General features: G+C 45.0%; 6 protein-coding genes across 6 annotated transcripts; 1 reads left to right on the top strand and 5 right to left on the bottom strand.

Moving 5' to 3' along the window:
• Nucleotides 1-386: 386 nt before the first annotated feature.
• On the bottom strand, nt 387-1,308 carry LOC149895975 (uncharacterized). The gene has a single exon (XM_090118059.1). The coding sequence runs from the start codon at nt 1,242-1,244 to the stop codon at nt 414-416; it is 831 nt and encodes a 276-aa protein (XP_089974185.1). The 5' UTR covers nt 1,245-1,308; the 3' UTR covers nt 387-413.
• A 7,400-nt stretch (nt 1,309-8,708) lies between these two features.
• Nucleotides 8,709-9,325, top strand: LOC149895974 (histone H4). Its single transcript, XM_090118233.1, has one exon. The coding sequence runs from the start codon at nt 8,764-8,766 to the stop codon at nt 9,073-9,075; it is 312 nt and encodes a 103-aa protein (XP_089974359.1). The 5' UTR covers nt 8,709-8,763; the 3' UTR covers nt 9,076-9,325.
• Nucleotides 9,326-9,733: 408 nt separating this feature from the next.
• Nucleotides 9,734-10,529, bottom strand: LOC149895973 (histone H3). Its single transcript, XM_090117973.1, has one exon. It carries the CDS (start codon nt 10,440-10,442, stop codon nt 10,032-10,034), a length of 411 nt encoding a protein of 136 aa, XP_089974099.1. The 5' UTR covers nt 10,443-10,529; the 3' UTR covers nt 9,734-10,031.
• Nucleotides 10,530-13,084: 2,555 nt separating this feature from the next.
• On the bottom strand, nt 13,085-13,974 carry LOC149895972 (histone H2B). The gene has a single exon (XM_090118116.1). The coding sequence runs from the start codon at nt 13,942-13,944 to the stop codon at nt 13,570-13,572; it is 375 nt and encodes a 124-aa protein (XP_089974242.1). The 5' UTR covers nt 13,945-13,974; the 3' UTR covers nt 13,085-13,569.
• A 1,249-nt stretch (nt 13,975-15,223) lies between these two features.
• Nucleotides 15,224-16,075, bottom strand: LOC149895971 (histone H2A). The gene has a single exon (XM_090117978.1). It carries the CDS (start codon nt 15,930-15,932, stop codon nt 15,558-15,560), a length of 375 nt encoding a protein of 124 aa, XP_089974104.1. The 5' UTR covers nt 15,933-16,075; the 3' UTR covers nt 15,224-15,557.
• Nucleotides 16,076-17,431: 1,356 nt separating this feature from the next.
• LOC149895970 (uncharacterized) lies at nt 17,432-18,353 on the bottom strand. The gene has a single exon (XM_090118043.1). It carries the CDS (start codon nt 18,287-18,289, stop codon nt 17,459-17,461), a length of 831 nt encoding a protein of 276 aa, XP_089974169.1. The 5' UTR covers nt 18,290-18,353; the 3' UTR covers nt 17,432-17,458.
• Nucleotides 18,354-18,781: the final 428 nt, after the last annotated feature.

Here is an 18,781-nt window from a genome sequence, read left to right as displayed (position 1 = left end):
TGTAGATTAGTTAGTAGTAGATTTGATTTTCTTGTTGTTATTATATTGTGCATGCATGTTGCTAGTTGCTACTATAATATATTATGATGTTACATAACTATTATGTAATTTGTAAAATTGTAATAATTGTAGTTTTATTGTGTAGGTACCTACAAGTTGCTTGTTCGTCCTCGCAAATTGGAAGGAAACGTTAACGTTCGTAGTGAGTGCGCATTCGAAAATATATGTTAGCCCTGAGAAGGGCTTTTTGGCGATAGATAATATATAATATGTATCTATTTTGCTGAGACTTGTGCCCGATGCACTCGCCGTCGCCGCTGCACTGCATAACCAGTTCCAACCTTAACCTTCCTCGAAGTCGAATTAGGTTGCGCTTGCGCTTGCGATTGATCGATTGCACGCACACCACACGTTCACTTCTTGGACGCGGCCGAGGCTTTCTTGGCGGTGGCCGCTTTGGATTTTGGCGTTGCCGCTTTCTTCGGTTTCGGTGCCTTCGGCTTCTTCGTCGGCGGTTTGGCACTCCTCTTAGCCTTCGGCGCGGCGGCCGACGCTGCTGCGGCGGGTTTTGCGGCCGCCTTGCCCGCAGCCGGCGCCTTCTTGGCGGCCGCGGCGGGCTTCTTTCTGCCTGCAGCTACTTTCTTGTCTTTCACCGCTGACGCTTTCGACTTGGACGGCGAGGACGACGAGTCTGCGGCCGCTGCTGCGGCGGCGGCTGCCGCCGCCTTCTTGGACCTGCTGCCTGCGTTGACGGCCGTCTTTTTGGCGGCCGCTTGCGCCTTGCCACCGCCGCCAGATTTGCGCACCTTGACGGCCGCCGCCGCTCCGGAGCCCTTGCCGGCGGCTCCGCTCGACGGAGAGGTCTTCTTCTTGGCCGCGGAGGACTTTGACTCCAGTTTGAACGAGCCAGATGCGCCCTTGCCCTTCGTCTGAACGAGCGTGCCGGATTCGACGGCGCCCTTGAGATATCTCCTAATGAACGGCGCCAGTTTATCCGCGTCCACCTTGTACGTGGCCGATATGTACTTCTTGATCGCCTGCAGGGAAGAGCCGCTACGCTCTTTGAGATCGCTGATAGCAGTGTTCACCATTTCCGACGTCTTCGGGTGCGCCAATCTTGCTTTGGCCGCTTTCTTGGCTCCTCCCGACGCCGCTGCTGCTGCTGCTGCTGCTGCTTTGGGCGCTTTCTTCGCGGGCGTCGACGCTGGCGCCGGAGTTTCAGTTTCGACTGCGGTGTCTGCCATTTTTGTTAATTAAAATTCAACTTTACGTCGACAATAGTATGTAATAATAATTAGTCTAAATAAGTAGTACTTAGTAGGTTTCACTGTATTCGACGTACGGTGTCGCTAGTGTAGGAATCGAATGGACGGTTTACCTCACGGGGAACCGTGCAATCGAGATACGTTTTCTCGCGGTCGCGCTTGAAACTTTTCACTAACATGCCTCCGTTCGAACGTATATTTTACGTGAAATTAACGTTTAAAAGTATACGTTTCACATGTTTCTCGTCCCTTTTGAGATCGGCCCTCGTAGTGTGCAAGCCCGCGCGACGCTCGAGGAGCGCATCGATAGCGATGGACGTTTAAATTTTGCCAAGGGCTATCCGCGTGCGCGGTGTCAACTTTAAAATTATCATTTCACCTGTAATTAAACCGATTGTCGTTTCGAAAAAGGCTCTCTCAATACACTGATATACAGACGTTAAGGTGAAACTATTCGTAATCGCCATATAATATGTTTGCGATGGTTTTTAGGGGGATGAATGTGACCTGTTGTAGAACAGCATAACGCAAACGACGACCGCGCGGCCGGCTACACACACAGTTCGGCGATCGGTCGAATATGTTTAACGTCCTTTAAATACAAAAATAATAACAATACGAATGTGCCACAATAACGAAATGACAATATTATAAATAAATGTCACATATTTGTCACAATATTATATTCACAGTCACAGGTACTAACAGCTAGTAGGTACATAGTACGCACACCACACCGCAACGCCCGCACGTTTTAATATTGTCAAAATATTATATAGGCCGCGCGAGAACGAGACTACGATTCACAATTGCGTATTTATTATAATATTATTATTGTGTTAACTTAATATCGTCGCATAATAACGCATAATAAGCAATACCTAAATAATAGACAGAGGAGTAGTAACAATATTATGACGAATCGATAATAACACGAATGTAGGTAGTTAATTAATAGTTTATTATTTACCTAATCATTAAGTTACTTATATATATCATCATCATCAACTGCAATTACGATTAATTCAATAGCGACAATGACGTATCCATGTTTTGATGAATTATTATATTGTCGTACCGTTGTAGATTCCTTAAATCTTCGTAATGCACCTGAGCGCAGTAAACATCGATTAAAGTGAAGCATTCGATTCTAGATGTCAGATTTCGATTTTTAGAGTAACGTCTCTGGTATTTATTATGTTTAGAATGGTTTATCAGTAAAATAAAATGAAATCTTAAAAAAAATTACTTTTATCGGTCATTATTATTATAATTAATATTATGTAGTCGTAATTGAAAAAAGTTAAGCAAATGTGCAGTTCTAACAAAACGAAATATCTTGTTATTCTATGTCGTCGTTACTAGGTTACGTTGTTGAATTTTGTTGAACTGTCAAATGTTGCCTATTTTAAAATGGCTCTACTATACTTAATAACTACGAGGGATCTATATTTATAGATAGAGAGTTGGTTAATAATAATTACTTATTTAATTTGCTGTGTCGACTTTTATTTATTTTTTCAACAGGATAAAACCTATCCTATGTGTTAATCCAAGTTCATTGTAATCAGTTCAGTAATATTTGCGTGAAATAGTAACATTTATAATATTAGAAGGATAATGATAACAACACAAGTAAGTTAATTAAGTAATGACGATATATTATATACATTTCAAAAAATTTCAAGCTACTTATTTATATAATAATTCACAAAAATTACATTAATATGAAATTTGACACATGCCATACCTACCCTGTTAATGTCTAGTGTAAATGTGATAGTATTTTTATTTTTTATTCCTCCGTATGTATGACGTCATCATCACATTTATCGTTTTTTTTTTTTATTTAATTTCTCTTAAAATATGCGATTAAAAAATGAAATGTTGTCAATTATTGTGATTGAGTTATTTATTATTATTATTATTCAAAGATTATTAACGCAGTCCCTCGATATGCACGATATATCTATCCGTCTCCGTCGCTCGTCGAGGGCGAGCCGACCGAAACGCGTGTATAATGTGTGTGTATAAAAGTCGACATGAAATGGCGCGAAGCGCACACCGGGTTTGGCACTCGAGCTGAGCACTCGTGCTTAGCAAGAGCGCCCTACCTGCCGTCTATTGTTCTCCGTAGAGACGGGGGACCGCTGCCTGAGATTCGCCGAAAGGCAATTTCCGGGAAGTGACCCGCGCCTTTGTTGTGAACAATAGCGACCGATAAGCGACCGGTCCCACCCCGCCTGCTCAGGTAGTTTACTACCTGGTCAGTCGCGGTGCAACCGCAGCTGCACTCGCAGCGTACAACTAATTCTTGTTTCTCGACGCGCCAGTCGCGGTTTCTCCGTTGCCCACCTAACGGTGTCAAACGGGCTTCGGAGAAATTAACACCATCCGGTGGAAGTATCTGTGGGGCGCAGATACCGCACGTTTGTATAAACGGCGTACAGCCTCACCGCTTCGGGAGCTTCTCGGTGACTGTGAGTCCGGGGTCCTCTTAGTAGGCACTGCCACGGCGGGCAGGTACTCCAACTGCTCGCTAGCGCCCGGACTCGGCCGAGAACTACTCCTGACGGGTCCACGTCACGCTTTCGCAGGGGGTCACTCCAAGACCTCTGCGAACTGTTAGGTAGTGACAACCTCACCCCGCTATCACCAGCGGGACGCACCAAACACACCACACACACATACATACGTGTAGGCACACAACCCCCCCCCCGCCCGGAAGCGGGGAGGGCCGCTAGGACGACAATTAGGAAAAATTAAAAACCGTTAGGATGTCCGATTCGTTGGAGGACCTAGATATAAAAGCCTTTATGGCCTTCTTAGTCAGGGAGAACCCGGAGGTGCTGGATGCATTTAAAGCACACAGCGCCGCCGGGGCTCAAAAACTTGCCGCGCCCGTTGCGCAACCGTTAAGGGACTCTCCTGAGTCCCCACCGCTGTCCCCAGTGGCAGTCGAAGCGGGGTTCGAAGCCCCGACCGTTATGGAGTGCGAGAGCGCTCCAGAGTCAGAGTCAATAGCTTCGGAGGCGGAGTCCTCAAATTCGTCAGACGGCTTCGAAACCGTCACAAATAAAAAGAGACGCAAACTAAAAAATGCTGCTCCGCCCGCCAAACGGAACGCGACCGTTCGCGATTCCGCGCGCGCCGAATCTAGCCGTGCGCCCCCCGCCCCTCAGGCATCCGCCCCTCAGGCACCCGAAGGCCCGACCGCGGGCAACGCCGCGACGCGTAAACCGCCCTCCCCTCCCCCCGTCTATGTGAGGGATAAGTCCGCGTGGCTGAAGATCTCAGCCTTTTTAGATAGTGAAGGAATCTCCTTCAAAGCTCGTCCAACTAAGGACAACATTCGAGTTCAGTTATTAACGTCTACCCATCACAGGGTTTTCACTTCATATTTAAGAGACCAAAACATAGGCGGTCATTCGTTCCCCCTTCCGGAGGAACGCTCTTTAAGAGTCGTTATAAAAGGGATCCCCAAAGAGATCTCTGCCGATCAAGTCTTCAATGACTTGAAAGACCAAGGTTTCCCTGTGCAGGAGTGCTTCCGCATGCACAATAGAATCACTAAAGCACCATATGACATGGTCCTCGCGGTCCTAGATCGTACCCCGAAGGGTAAAGACATTTTTAAAATGCGGCATTGCTGCAAACTCTCAGGGCTCAAGGTGGAAACACCCGACTCCCACAGCTATATTAGACAGTGTCATCGCTGTCAACTTTACGGGCACTCTGCTCGTAACTGTTTTTCGCGGCCTCGCTGCGTCAAATGTTTAGGCGACCACGGCACGGAGGATTGCACGAGGTCCAAAGATTTGCCTAATGAGGATCCACCGTCCTGCGTACTATGTGAGACTTCGGGTCACCCCGCGAACTACCGGGGTTGCCCGAAGGCTCCCAAACACAGGGCGGGGGGTCGCCAGAAGGCGAACAAACCTCGCGGGATCGCCCGCGCCGGGGCTCAACCCCCACAACCAAAGCCGGTCTTTATACCGGCTCCACCTCCCAAGACAAACGCTTGGACGAAACCTCCGTCACTAGTGACGCAGGCCCAGTCGAGCGTGGCGGTGCCGCCTTCAGCGGCTCCCGCTATACATATAGCACCGAAGCCCTCAGCTAAAGTGCACACACCCGAATTAGACTTGCCTGACGAGTCTATCGCAAACCTCGTTTACTTAATGAATTATATTCATGAAATCAACTTTGATGAGGTAAATCTAGTTGCAAACCAACTTAGGAATGCCAAAAGCAGCCTAGAGAGAATCCATATATTAGCAGCTCATAGGGAGTTGGTAATAAAACTTAACAAGACTCCCTAATGGCTACCACAAGTAGAATTAAACCTAGAGCGATCTCCGTAGTTACTTTTAACGCGGACGGCCTTCTCAAACAGACTAACTTAGTTAGGGACTTTGTCACTAGACGGCGTGTCGATGTGCTAGTAATGCAAGAGACATTCCTTAAGCCTTTTAACCGCAATCCGCGAATCGCCAACTACATGTTGGTGCGTAACGACCGCGTAAACAGCCCCTTAGGCGGCACCCTTATATATTACAGAAGGGCCTTGCACTGCACGCCCATCGACACGCCGCCTCTAATTAACTTAGAAGCCACAGTGATCAAGGTGTCTATGACCGGTCATCAACCCGTCATAATCGCCTCGGTCTATCTCTCACCGTCAAAGGCAATCTTGGAGAGCGATCTCAGAGCCTTGCTTGCACTGGGCGACTCGGTCATTCTGGCCGGCGACCTCAACTGCAAGCACTGGAACTGGAATAGCTCCTACGAGAATGCCAATGGCAAACGACTAGACCGACTGACTGACCTACTTAACGTCACGATTGTAGGCCCCTTAGAACCGACTCATTTTCCGAAGAACACGGGACACAGACAGGACGTGCTCGATGTGGCGGTGATGCGGAACGTGACGCTACAGTTGCGCTCCGTTGAAACGTTGCACGAGCTCGACTCTGATCACAGGCCCGTGTTGTTCGAACTGGGTCCCCCCGATAGCACCACCGTAGAGTACATGACGAAGGTAGACTGGCGAAAGTTGCACGAGGCCTTACAGCCCGTCGACTCGCCAGAGCTGGAGTCTGTACCTGACAAAATCGACACGGTCGTAGAGGCGCTCGACGCGGTCTCCTCGGTCACCAGCCACATTCAATCCAAGATTGAATACGCGTCCCGGCGGGTCCCCGTTGGCCTCGGCCACCGGTTGGATCTGCCCCCGGACGTACGAAGGCTGGTGGGCGATAAGAACGCGGCGACGCGCGCCTACGACCGAGCACCGACAGACGAAAACCGTAGAATACTTCGTTCCTTACAGAGAGAGGTAAGAGAGCGAATTCACGAATTACGCAACGAGCGGTGGGACTCTTTACTTAGCGATCTCTCTCCCTCGCACACTGCCTACTGGCGGCTTGCGAGGACTCTCAAATCTGATGGTATTGCCGCCACGCCACCGCTCATTCGTCCTGACCAACCTCCCGCTTTTGACGATTTTGAGAAGGCCGAATGCTTAGCTGACAGTTTAGAGGAACAATGTTCCCCCAATCTCGACATGACCGACTCGACTCACATTAACGTAGTTAATCAAGAGATCGCACGTTTTACCGAAACCCCTCGTATCGATGCCGAGCCCTTGTCACCAACGACGGCCACCGAAGTAAAATCACTTATCAAGTCACTTGCCAATAGGAAGTCCCCAGGTGGAGACTCTATTCCCAATAGAGCTCTAAAAAGCCTGCCGCCCGCCCTTATCGCTCTCCTAGTAGCCACCTTTAATTGTCTCCTGGCCAATTGTACCTTCCCCGCTAAGTGGAAGGAAGCAATTGTGATCGGGATCCACAAACCGGGCAAACCCCGGAACGTGGCATCTAGTTACCGTCCCATCAGTCTCCTCAGCTCTCTGGGGAAAATCTATGAGAGAATCATCTCTAAACGCCTCTGGGACGCAGTCATTGCCAAAAAGCTGCTCCCGGACGAACAGTTCGGTTTTAGGCGAGCTCACTCATGTCCTCACCAAGTACACCGCATCACGGAGTACATTCTCGCGGGCCTCACCCGCCTCACACCCCACAGAACGGGAGCGGTCTTCTTTGACGTAGCGAAGGCGTTCGACAAGGTCTGGCACAACGGTTTGATTTACAAACTGTACACTCTCGGCGTGCCAGACAGTCTCGTGTTCATCATACGAGACTACTTGTCTAACCGGTCCTTCCGCTACAGACTAGACGGCACGCTCTCGTCTTCACGTCCCATCCAGGCCGGAGTCCCTCAGGGCTCCGTCTTGTCGCCCCTCCTATTCGCGCTATACACTAGCGACATCCCTAAGCACGATAAAGTGCAACTATCCCTCTTCGCGGACGACACGGCACTCTACGTGTCGAGTCCATACCGCAAAAGAATAACTCCACTCCTACAATCCGCGACCGATGCACTAGGCAAATGGTTTCGCAAATGGGGTATCACTGTGAACCCCGACAAGAGCGCCGCCGTGCTCTTCAGGCGCGGCGGCCCCGAGGCCATAGATAGTGTCAAACTCTATGGCCAAGTCATTCCGTGGCAAAAGCACACCAAATTCTTAGGCGTCACTCTAGACGCACACATGTCATTCAAAGCCCACATTAAGGCAGTCCGTAAGAAAGCCAGCTATGTTCTTAGCCGGCTCTATTACCTTATAAACAGTCGCAGTAAAATGTCCCTTAGACATAAGGTGACACTTTACAAAACGGTGGTCCGTCCTATCCTCACTTATAGTAGTGTAGTTTTCGCGCATTGCGCTCCCAGCTCCATACACAAGCTCCAGACGATTCAGTCGCGGTTCATGAGAACGGCGACTGGAGCGCCCTGGTTCGTGCGTAACGTGGACCTACATAGGGACCTAGAACTCCCCACCATAGCCCAATGGATGAAGCAAGCGTCTAAGCGCTACTTCGACAAGGCTAAAAACCACCCCAACCCATTGGTGACAAAGGCCATCGCATACGTCGCGAATCCCGATCCCACTCGTCGTCGCAGGCGGCCGAGACACGTCTTGGACGACTCCGACGACGACATTACCAAAGCCAACGCACGGCTAGACTCGGCGATTGAAGCCCAACGTCGAACCAACCGCGACACCGCACACACCACAGCAGAAAGCGTACACCGTCTTCGCCGGCGAAGACGAGGTCCCTTGTTCCGCGTTCCCGCGCCCACCCGGGTGAGCGCCCGTCCGATTAGGGCCCTTCTGGCCTCCTCCACTCAAGCGACAGCTCAAGCCGAGGTTCGTGGTCCCCGTCAAGGGGGGACGCCCTTGTGCATGTCGCTACCAGGGTGAACCTTCAGTTCACCCCCGCGTCCGCGTTAAAATGTAGAAGCCCTTCTGGCTAACATTGAGAGACACCACACAAAAAAAAAAAAAAAAAAAAAAAGCGCGAAGCGCACAAGCTTTCGGGCACGCAGCGAGTAAGCAAGTAAACGAGTAGAATAACGCAAGACAGTCGGCGATATGACAGGCCGCGGTAAAGGAGGCAAGGGGCTCGGAAAAGGTGGCGCTAAGCGGCACAGGAAGGTGCTCCGTGACAACATCCAGGGTATCACGAAGCCCGCGATCCGTCGTCTCGCTCGCAGGGGTGGCGTCAAGCGTATATCCGGTTTGATATACGAAGAGACGCGCGGCGTTCTCAAGGTATTCCTCGAGAACGTGATCCGTGACGCCGTCACTTACACCGAGCACGCAAAGAGGAAGACCGTCACCGCAATGGACGTCGTGTACGCGCTGAAACGTCAGGGACGTACCCTCTACGGATTCGGCGGTTAATTAATTGTGTTACTTCAAAGATCGTCCGTCCGTTCGTACGTACGTCAATAATTCTTCCATGCAATCGATTCGGCCTTTTAATAATTATTATTCTTGGTACGAATAAAGATGGGCGTACGACCACCACGGCGATGATTTTGAAACAAACAAATTAACAACAAAAAGGCCCTTTTCAGGGCCGCATACGATTCATTAATTCCACAATATTATATATTATTGTATTATGGATATGTTTCCCCACGCGCGCAAAACTACAACACTCACTATCATTTCACTTGTACTCTATTATCTCTCTATTATTATGTGTGCTAAATTTCATTGTAATCGGTTCAACACATACATACATACGTCCATCCATCAACAACTTTCGCATTTATAATCTTCTTATATATAAAAATGAATCGCAAAATGTGTTGGTAAGCGCATAACTCGAAAACGGCTGAACCGATTTCGATAATTCTTTTTTTATTATATTCCTGGAAGTACGAGGATGGTTTTTATGTAGAGAAAACGTAAACATGTACCACGGGCGAAGCCGGGGCGGACCGCTAGTATTAAATAAAACTATTTCATAAGAAGAATTTAAAGTTAATGGCTACTGAATGATTACATTACTAAAATCTAAAATTCATCAGGTAGGTAAGTTTTCTGTTTATAATAGTAATATAATAATATTAATACATTTTATCATTCTCATAACAATATTATCATTATATTATTAGATATTTCGTTGTATGTTTCCGTTACTGCACAGTGGAAAACGTTTATAGTTAGGTTAGGTACCTACTATTAAAATGAATCACGTGCGGCCCTGAAAAGGGCCTTTTTTTTTTAACATTCGATGTCCGATGACGTGTCCTCTGTGCTATGTCATGTTATGTTATGTTATTTCATATTGAAACCACACACCACACGACACGACACGAGACACGAACAATGCAAACAACAAACGGATCTTAGGCGCGTTCACCACGGATACGGCGGGCCAATTGAATGTCCTTTGGCATAATGGTCACTCTCTTAGCGTGTATAGCGCACAGATTGGTGTCTTCAAATAGACCTACGAGGTACGCTTCGCTCGCCTCCTGCAGGGCCATGACGGCCGAGCTCTGGAAGCGGAGGTCGGTCTTGAAGTCCTGCGCTATCTCACGAACGAGACGTTGGAACGGCAACTTGCGGATCAGTAGCTCAGTGCTCTTCTGGTAGCGACGAATCTCACGCAGAGCAACCGTGCCGGGCCTGTAGCGATGGGGCTTCTTCACGCCACCGGTTGCGGGCGCACTCTTGCGGGCCGCTTTGGTGGCGAGCTGCTTCCTCGGCGCCTTTCCACCGGTGGACTTGCGAGCGGTCTGCTTTGTGCGAGCCATTGTGACCGGGGGGCTTGTTCGAAATTCGAATTCACTATATTTATTATAGAGAAATAAAACAACAAATACGACCGCACGGAGAAGTGGTTGCGCTTCGAATGAATACGAAAACGGGTACGACGCCGTTTTTATAAACACATTAGGTACACTCGTCTCCGTTTCGTTATTCATCGTAGTCGAGTGCGAGAGAGACATCGATAAGTAACCGTTCGCGCGGTGTGTATGTCGAGAAAAGAGAGATAAAATAATAATAATCAAAGTTTTGTGTTGGATTTGCACGATTCCTGATGCAAAATTAACTACTCGAACTCGAAAACAAAAAAAAAAAACGATCTTCAATGTGCAATGTGCAATCTGCACTGTCATAATATTGTCAATGTCATACACAGCCCATGTCATAATATTGTTATGTTCGTCATTATGGTATGGTCGTACTGGATCTATTCATTAAATTTACATGTACCTTATCCAAAATGGATGGAAATTATTCTACTTTTTTATTTTACTTCATACATACTCTACATAGGTGCAAAGTTTCATAAAAATGCGTTCAAAAATAAAATATGTCTTGGTTATTGCTTGATTACAAGATTAAAGAATTATTATTTTCTACTTTTTAGTGGTATGTATCTAACTTGAAAGCGTGTTTTTTAGTTTTTCAAACTATATTTATTTTACTTCATACTCTACATAGGTATTTTCGTATACCAAAACAAAACAGCACTAAAAAAAAAAAAAAAAAATACCAACAAATACATAATACGTTCATAATATACCTAACTAGAAATTCGCCGCGGCCTCGTTCGGTTGCAAATTTTATGAACATTTAAAAATTATATCTATTAAAATAAACCGCATCAAAATCCGTTGCGCCGTTTTTGAGATCTCGAGTAATCTTCAACTTGATTATTCCATAAGAAAGGAAAATTTCTATAAGACAGGAGAATTTTTATAAGTCCGGAAAATTTCTATAAGTCAGGAACATTTATATAAGCCAGGAAAATTTCTATACGTCAGGAAAAATTTCTATAAGGTGGAAAAGGATAGGTTAGGTTAGGTTAGGTTACGTTAGGTTACGTTAGGTTAGGTTAGGTTAGGTTAGGTTAGGTTAGGTTAGGTTAGGTTAGGTTAGGTTAGGTTAGGTTAGGTTAGGTTAGGTTAGGTTAGGTTAGGTTAGGTTAGGTTAGGTTAGGTTAGGTTAGGTTAGGTTAGGTTAGGAGAGGTTAGGTTAGGTTAGGTTAGGTTAGGTTAGGTTAGGTTAGGAGAGGTTAGGTTAGGTTAGGTTAGGAGAGGTTAGGTTAGGTTAGGTTAGGTTAGGTTAGGTTAGGTTAGGTTACGTTAGGTTAGGTTACGTTAGGTTACGTTAGGTTACGTTAGGTTAGGAGAGGTTAGGTTACGTTAGGTTAGGTTAGGTTAGGTTAGGTTACGTTAGGTTACGTTAGGTTACGTTAGGTTAGGAGAGGTTAGGTTAGGTTAGGTTAGGTTAGGTTAGGTTACGTTAGGTTAGGTTAGGTTAGGTTAGGTTACGTTAGGTTACGTTAGGTTAGGTTAGGTTAGGTTACGTTAGGTTAGGTTAGGTTAGGTTAGGTTAGGTTAGGTTAGGTTAGGTTAGGAGAGGTTAGGTTAGGTTAGGTTAGGTTAGGTTAGGTTAGGTTAGGTTAGGTTAGGTTAGGTTGGGTTAGGTTGGGTTAGGTTAGGAGAGGTTAGGTTAGGTTAGGAGAGGTTAGGTTAGGTTAGGTTAGGTTAGGTTAGGAAAAATTTTCTCAGTCCGGAAAATTTCCATACACCAGGAAAATTTCTATACGTCCGGAAAAATACTACTGAACCGATTACAATGAAATTTAGCACACATATAGAAGGTAACTTGGATTAACACATAGGGTAGGTTTTATCCCGGAAATCCCGCGGGAACGGGAACTATGCGGGTTTTCCTTTGAAAACGCGGGCGAAGCCGCGGGCGGAAATCTAGTACAAAATATTAATTTACCAAAACTATTGCAAAACACAAAACTATATAAATATAACAGAAAATCGGTTTGAATGTCTGTCCGTGTGTGCTATATTCCCTATATAAATTTGTATAATTAAAACTAGAGAACCGATTTTGATGCGGTTTATTTCAATAGATAGGCTGCATCTCGAGGAAGCTTTTAGTATATATAATTTGTTACGTTCTGAACAATGCAGGCACAGCCGCGGGCGATAACTAATCAATCTACCATTTATTTGTTAAACAGTTATTAAAAAAAAAATAACTTCAAATTAACTGTACAAGTTTAATTATTTCTCCATTTAATAATTAATATTATTAATTTTTTGTTGTATATCAATTAAATTTACGTTTTGACATAAGGCTGAGGTAAAATAACAGTACAGACTACAGTCGAATTGGGAATCATCAAGGAGGATTTTATTTAATATCTTAACTTAATTAAAGATATGAAACCTTATTTGTGTTAAACTTTTTTATTTTTTTAAATTGACACCAATAAATCAAACTGACGATGTCTGTCAAAATAAATATAATATTGATTCAAAGATAGTACATGAAATCGCATTGCGTTGTTATATTAATATATAAGTAATAAAATGGTTGTGAGTGAAAAAAAATTATGTAACATGTATAAAAATATCGAGCCAAATCATGATGGTATATAATTTATTATGAATTTGTTTTTATTTGTCATCATCAAAACTACTGGACCGATTTTGATGAAATTTGGCACAGGCAATCTTTAGACGCTGAGAAAGAACATACATAGGCTACTTTTTATTATTGCGAAATAATATGTACCACGGGCGAAGCCCTAGTTTGTAAATAAAATAAAATAAATCATACCCACAAAATATGACCAACGTTAATAATTATTGTTGAACGTATAATTCGAAATTCGAATTTCAAAATTACAACTTTAGGTTTTTTTTTTCTCACTGCTGTTGTTCGTGTTGGAGAAACGTATTTTTGGCGTGTACACACACACACAATTCATTCATGAAATATATTGTGGCCCTGAAAAGGGCCGTTGTTGTTTTGATAGTATATAATAATAATAAACACAAAACGCGAGCGAGCGGGCGTTCGATAAGTCGAACACGCCACGCCGTTGTCCCGACGACCGCTCACCGCTCACTTGGAGCTCGTGTACTTGGTGACAGCCTTTGTGCCCTCGCTGACCGCGTGCTTGGCGAGCTCGCCGGGCAGCAGCAGCCGCACGGAGGTTTGCACCTCTCGCGACGTGATGGTCGACCGCTTGTTGTAGTGAGCGAGCCGGGACGCCTCCGCGGCGATGCGCTCGAAAATGTCGTTCACGAACGAGTTCATGATGGACATGGCCTTCGAGGAGATACCGGTGTCGGGGTGGACCTGCTTGAGCACCTTGTAAATGTAAATGGCGTAGCTCTCCTTCCTCTTGTGCTTCTTCTTTTTCTTGTCAGACTTGGAGATGTTCTTCTGCGCTTTTCCGGACTTCTTGGCGGCCTTTCCACTCGTTTTTGGCGGCATGTTGCTTGTTGTAGTATAAGTACAATCAATTGAAACTGTATATTCCAAATTTTTTCCGTTTCTGTATAAAACCGGTCCAGATCGCGCCACACGGCGTTACGGCCGTCGGTTAGTAATGCGAGCTAGCACTTTTGGTTATCGGCCAATACCGTGGAGCGTAAGCGTCCCCTCCACACAGTGGGCGGTGAACATGCGGTGAATCATTTAGATGTTTACATTTGGCATTTTATTTTTTTTTTAAATCACATAAGGCTAAGGTAAAATAACAGTACAGACTACAGTCGAATTGGGAATCATCAAGGAGGGTTTTATTTTAAAATATGTATCTTAATTAAAGATAATATATGAAACCTTATTTGTGTTAAACTTTTTTATTTTTTTTAATTGACACCAATAAATCAAACTGACGATGTCTGTCAAAATAAATATAATATTGATATTATAATATTGATTGATTGAAATTTGGTATAGAGATATTTTGATACCCGAGAAAGGACATAAGATAGGTTTTATCCCGGAAATCCTACGGGAAAGGGTTTTTCTTTAAATAAATCAAATTTTACTTGATTTAATATTTATTTAAATTTCCAGCTTACACAATACGAAGTATGAAAACAGTTGCTCGCCTCCCTACTTTCAATATTCCAAGTTTCCCGCTTGACGAAAACGAAGTGACTTGCGCAATCATCTAGAAAACACAATATAGGTATTGTCCTCTGCAGAAAGGAGAAATAGTCCAGTATCAGCTTCGAATACGTACATCGAGCAGATATTTGTCACAATAGTAAGATTCAATTTACATAATTTATCTTAATCTTCAGGATAGGAAAACAATCATATTATAAAGCTGAAGAGTTTGTTTGTTTATTTGAACACGCTAATCTCAGGAACTACTAATCGAATTTCAGAAATTATTTCGGTGTTAGATAGCCCATTTATCGAGGAAGGCTATAGGCTATAATATAATATAATCACGCTAAGACCAATAGGAGCGGAGCAATGCGGGTGAAACCGCGGGGCACAGCTAGTTATTATAATATATATTACAAACAAACATAAAATGAAACGGAACGGATTTTGATGCGTTCAACAAGAAGGGGTTTATTATAAACTAAACAATTAAACATCTATAATAATTATTATGTATAATTCTTATCTACATAATATATCCTAATATTATAAAGCTGAAGAGTTTGTTTGTTTGTTTGAACGCGCTAATCTCAGGAACTACTGATCAAATACAAAAATGCCATTATAAATTAAATTAAAAAGACTCAAATGAATGTTACTTTTTTTAATACGGGTACGGTTCTAGGGTTAAAGGCTATATTATAATATAATATTAAATGCGGGTGAAACCGCGGAGCGCAGCTAGTTTATTGTACATAGATTAATATTATTCATGTTCTGGTGTACGTGTCAAATGGTAAACGATCACTGAAGAGATGAGAGTTTAGGCTGCTAGAAACTCTATCTATCGTTGTTGTCAAGACATATATTGCGGCCCTGAAAAGGGCCTTTTGAACAATTCATAATAATATTATGATGAACATACATAAAAATATGTAATTGTATCGTTATTGGTAAATGCAATGCAATGCAATGCAATCCAATTAGGCCTTCTTCTCCGTCTTCTTGGGCAGCAGCACAGCCTGAATGTTAGGCAATACACCGCCCTGTGCTATGGTCACGCCGGAGAGGAGCTTGTTCAGCTCTTCGTCGTTACGTATGGCCAATTGCAGATGTCTCGGAATAATTCTAGTCTTCTTGTTGTCGCGCGCCGCGTTGCCGGCCAACTCGAGAACTTCAGCCGCCAGGTACTCCATCACGGCCGCCAGGTAGACCGGGGCACCGGCGCCCACGCGCTCCGCGTAATTGCCCTTCCTGAGCAATCTGTGAATACGGCCGACGGGGAACTGCAGACCGGCACGGTTGGAACGTGACTTTGCCTTCCCCTTCACTTTACCGCCTTTACCGCGTCCAGACATTATTTACGGTTTTCTTCTTTGACAGTATAATAAACGAAAAACTGATACGTACAACGATACGCGCCGATCACTAAAGTATGTTTTTTTTAAACATTACCATCGGATTTAATATATATTGTACCGTGTACGGCTACGCGTCCTAGTGATTGCGGTGGGCATGACGCCGTGAAATGCGAGCGAACACAAACGACGAGCGATGCGCAGTGAACACGACCGTGTCAAATAATAATAATATATTGTTATGTACAATATAATATTTTATTTATTTACAAAATGTTAATTTTTTTTTTCGCATTTCACACACAAACAATATTTAAGCATCTTTTAATTAATATTATTTTTTTTTTTGATTCGGTGTACAGCATCCCCAAATATTATTATTACTCATATTATATAAAAATGAATCGCAAAATGTGTTGGTAAGCGCATAACTCGGGAACGGCTGAACCGATTTCGATAATTCTTTTTTTTTTTTATTATATTCCTTGAAGTACGAGGATGGTTTTTATGTAGAGAAAACGTAAATATGTACCTACCACGGGCGAAGCCGGGGCGGACCGCTAGTTACTCATAATAATAACGATTAGTTGATTGTTTTTAAAGTAACTTGTCAGGTGACAGAAACAGACTGTGTTGTCTAGACAACCATCAATAATTAGGTATTAATAATAATTATTCATAGCAGTAGGTATGTATAGATTTTAGAGAGTAGGTATTTAGTAAGTTTCGGTAAAATGTACTATCGGGAGTCGGGCGTCGGGCGGGCGGTCGGTCGGGCGGCGTGCGCTGGTGTGGGGCGGGCGGGCGGTGTCTGTGCTGTGTCTGTGTCTGTGTCTGTGTCTGTCTGTGTGGTAGCGTGTTGCAGTGTGCGATGAATAGTTACATAATATTTTATTTTGCAAGTTGAAGGTAAAAAGTAACGTGTGTGTTTACCGTACGTATTACGTAGGTATATTTTGATGTTTTTTTTTATTTATTCCTTATTTCATTGCGCGTCGACGGAGCCCCGCTTCGCGGGGCTCCTATTTCTGTGTAGTTTTTTTTTAAGAAACCTAACCTAACCTAACCTAACCTAAACCTAAACCTAAACCTAAACCTAACCTAACGTAAAGCTGTAGATTAGTTAGTAGTAGATTTGATTTTCTTGTTGTTATTATATTGTGCATGCATGTTGCTAGTTGCTACTATAATATATTATGATGTTACATAACTATTATGTAATTTGTAAAATTGTAATAATTGTAGTTTTATTGTGTAGGTACCTACAAGTTGCTTGTTCGTCCTCGCAAATTGGAAGGAAACGTTAACGTTCGTAGTGAGTGCGCATTCGAAAATATATGTTAGCCCTGAGAAGGGCTTTTTGGCGATAGATAATATATAATATGTATCTATTTTGCTGAGACTTGTGCCCGATGCACTCGCCGTCGCCGCTGCACTGCATAACCAGTTCCAACCTTAACCTTCCTCGAAGTCGAATTAGGTTGCGCTTGCGCTTGCGATTGATCGATTGCACGCACACCACACGTTCACTTCTTGGACGCGGCCGAGGCTTTCTTGGCGGTGGCCGCTTTGGATTTTGGCGTTGCCGCTTTCTTCGGTTTCGGTGCCTTCGGCTTCTTCGTCGGCGGTTTGGCACTCCTCTTAGCCTTCGGCGCGGCGGCCGACGCTGCTGCGGCGGGTTTTGCGGCCGCCTTGCCCGCAGCCGGCGCCTTCTTGGCGGCCGCGGCGGGCTTCTTTCTGCCTGCAGCTACTTTCTTGTCTTTCACCGCTGACGCTTTCGACTTGGACGGCGAGGACGACGAGTCTGCGGCCGCTGCTGCGGCGGCGGCTGCCGCCGCCTTCTTGGACCTGCTGCCTGCGTTGACGGCCGTCTTTTTGGCGGCCGCTTGCGCCTTGCCACCGCCGCCAGATTTGCGCACCTTGACGGCCGCCGCCGCTCCGGAGCCCTTGCCGGCGGCTCCGCTCGACGGAGAGGTCTTCTTCTTGGCCGCGGAGGACTTTGACTCCAGTTTGAACGAGCCAGATGCGCCCTTGCCCTTCGTCTGAACGAGCGTGCCGGATTCGACGGCGCCCTTGAGATATCTCCTAATGAACGGCGCCAGTTTATCCGCGTCCACCTTGTACGTGGCCGATATGTACTTCTTGATCGCCTGCAGGGAAGAGCCGCTACGCTCTTTGAGATCGCTGATAGCAGTGTTCACCATTTCCGACGTCTTCGGGTGCGCCAATCTTGCTTTGGCCGCTTTCTTGGCTCCTCCCGACGCCGCTGCTGCTGCTGCTGCTGCTGCTTTGGGCGCTTTCTTCGCGGGCGTCGACGCTGGCGCCGGAGTTTCAGTTTCGACTGCGGTGTCTGCCATTTTTGTTAATTAAAATTCAACTTTACGTCGACAATAGTATGTAATAATAATTAGTCTAAATAAGTAGTACTTAGTAGGTTTCACTGTATTCGACGTACGGTGTCGCTAGTGTAGGAATCGAATGGACGGTTTACCTCACGGGGAACCGTGCAATCGAGATACGTTTTCTCGCGGTCGCGCTTGAAACTTTTCACTAACATGCCTCCGTTCGAACGTATATTTTACGTGAAATTAACGTTTAAAAGTATACGTTTCACATGTTTCTCGTCCCTTTTGAGATCGGCCCTCGTAGTGTGCAAGCCCGCGCGACGCTCGAGGAGCGCATCGATAGCGATGGACGTTTAAATTTTGCCAAGGGCTATCCGCGTGCGCGGTGTCAACTTTAAAATTATCATTTCACCTGTAATTAAACCGATTGTCGTTTCGAAAAAGGCTCTCTCAATACACTGATATACAGACGTTAAGGTGAAACTATTCGTAATCGCCATATAA

Source organism: Colias eurytheme, chromosome 29, assembly GCF_061535395.1.
Source record: "Colias eurytheme isolate Ceu_HAF_F1 chromosome 29, ilColEury1 Martin Lab GWU primary, whole genome shotgun sequence".
Taxonomy (NCBI): Eukaryota; Metazoa; Arthropoda; class Insecta; order Lepidoptera; family Pieridae; genus Colias; species Colias eurytheme.
Note: the sequence above shows the minus strand (reverse complement) of the source record. Positions and strands in the feature narration are given on the sequence as shown.

What these genes read in the sequence shown, in the direction of transcription:
- LOC149895971 (XM_090117978.1), bottom strand. Translation starts at nt 15,932, where the DNA reads ATGTCTGGACGCGGTAAAGGCGGTAAAGTGAAGGGGAAGGCAAAGTCA.
- LOC149895973 (XM_090117973.1), bottom strand. Translation starts at nt 10,442, where the DNA reads ATGGCTCGCACAAAGCAGACCGCTCGCAAGTCCACCGGTGGAAAGGCG.
- LOC149895970 (XM_090118043.1), bottom strand. Translation starts at nt 18,289, where the DNA reads ATGGCAGACACCGCAGTCGAAACTGAAACTCCGGCGCCAGCGTCGACG.
- LOC149895975 (XM_090118059.1), bottom strand. Translation starts at nt 1,244, where the DNA reads ATGGCAGACACCGCAGTCGAAACTGAAACTCCGGCGCCAGCGTCGACG.
- LOC149895974 (XM_090118233.1), top strand. Translation starts at nt 8,764, where the DNA reads ATGACAGGCCGCGGTAAAGGAGGCAAGGGGCTCGGAAAAGGTGGCGCT.
- LOC149895972 (XM_090118116.1), bottom strand. Translation starts at nt 13,944, where the DNA reads ATGCCGCCAAAAACGAGTGGAAAGGCCGCCAAGAAGTCCGGAAAAGCG.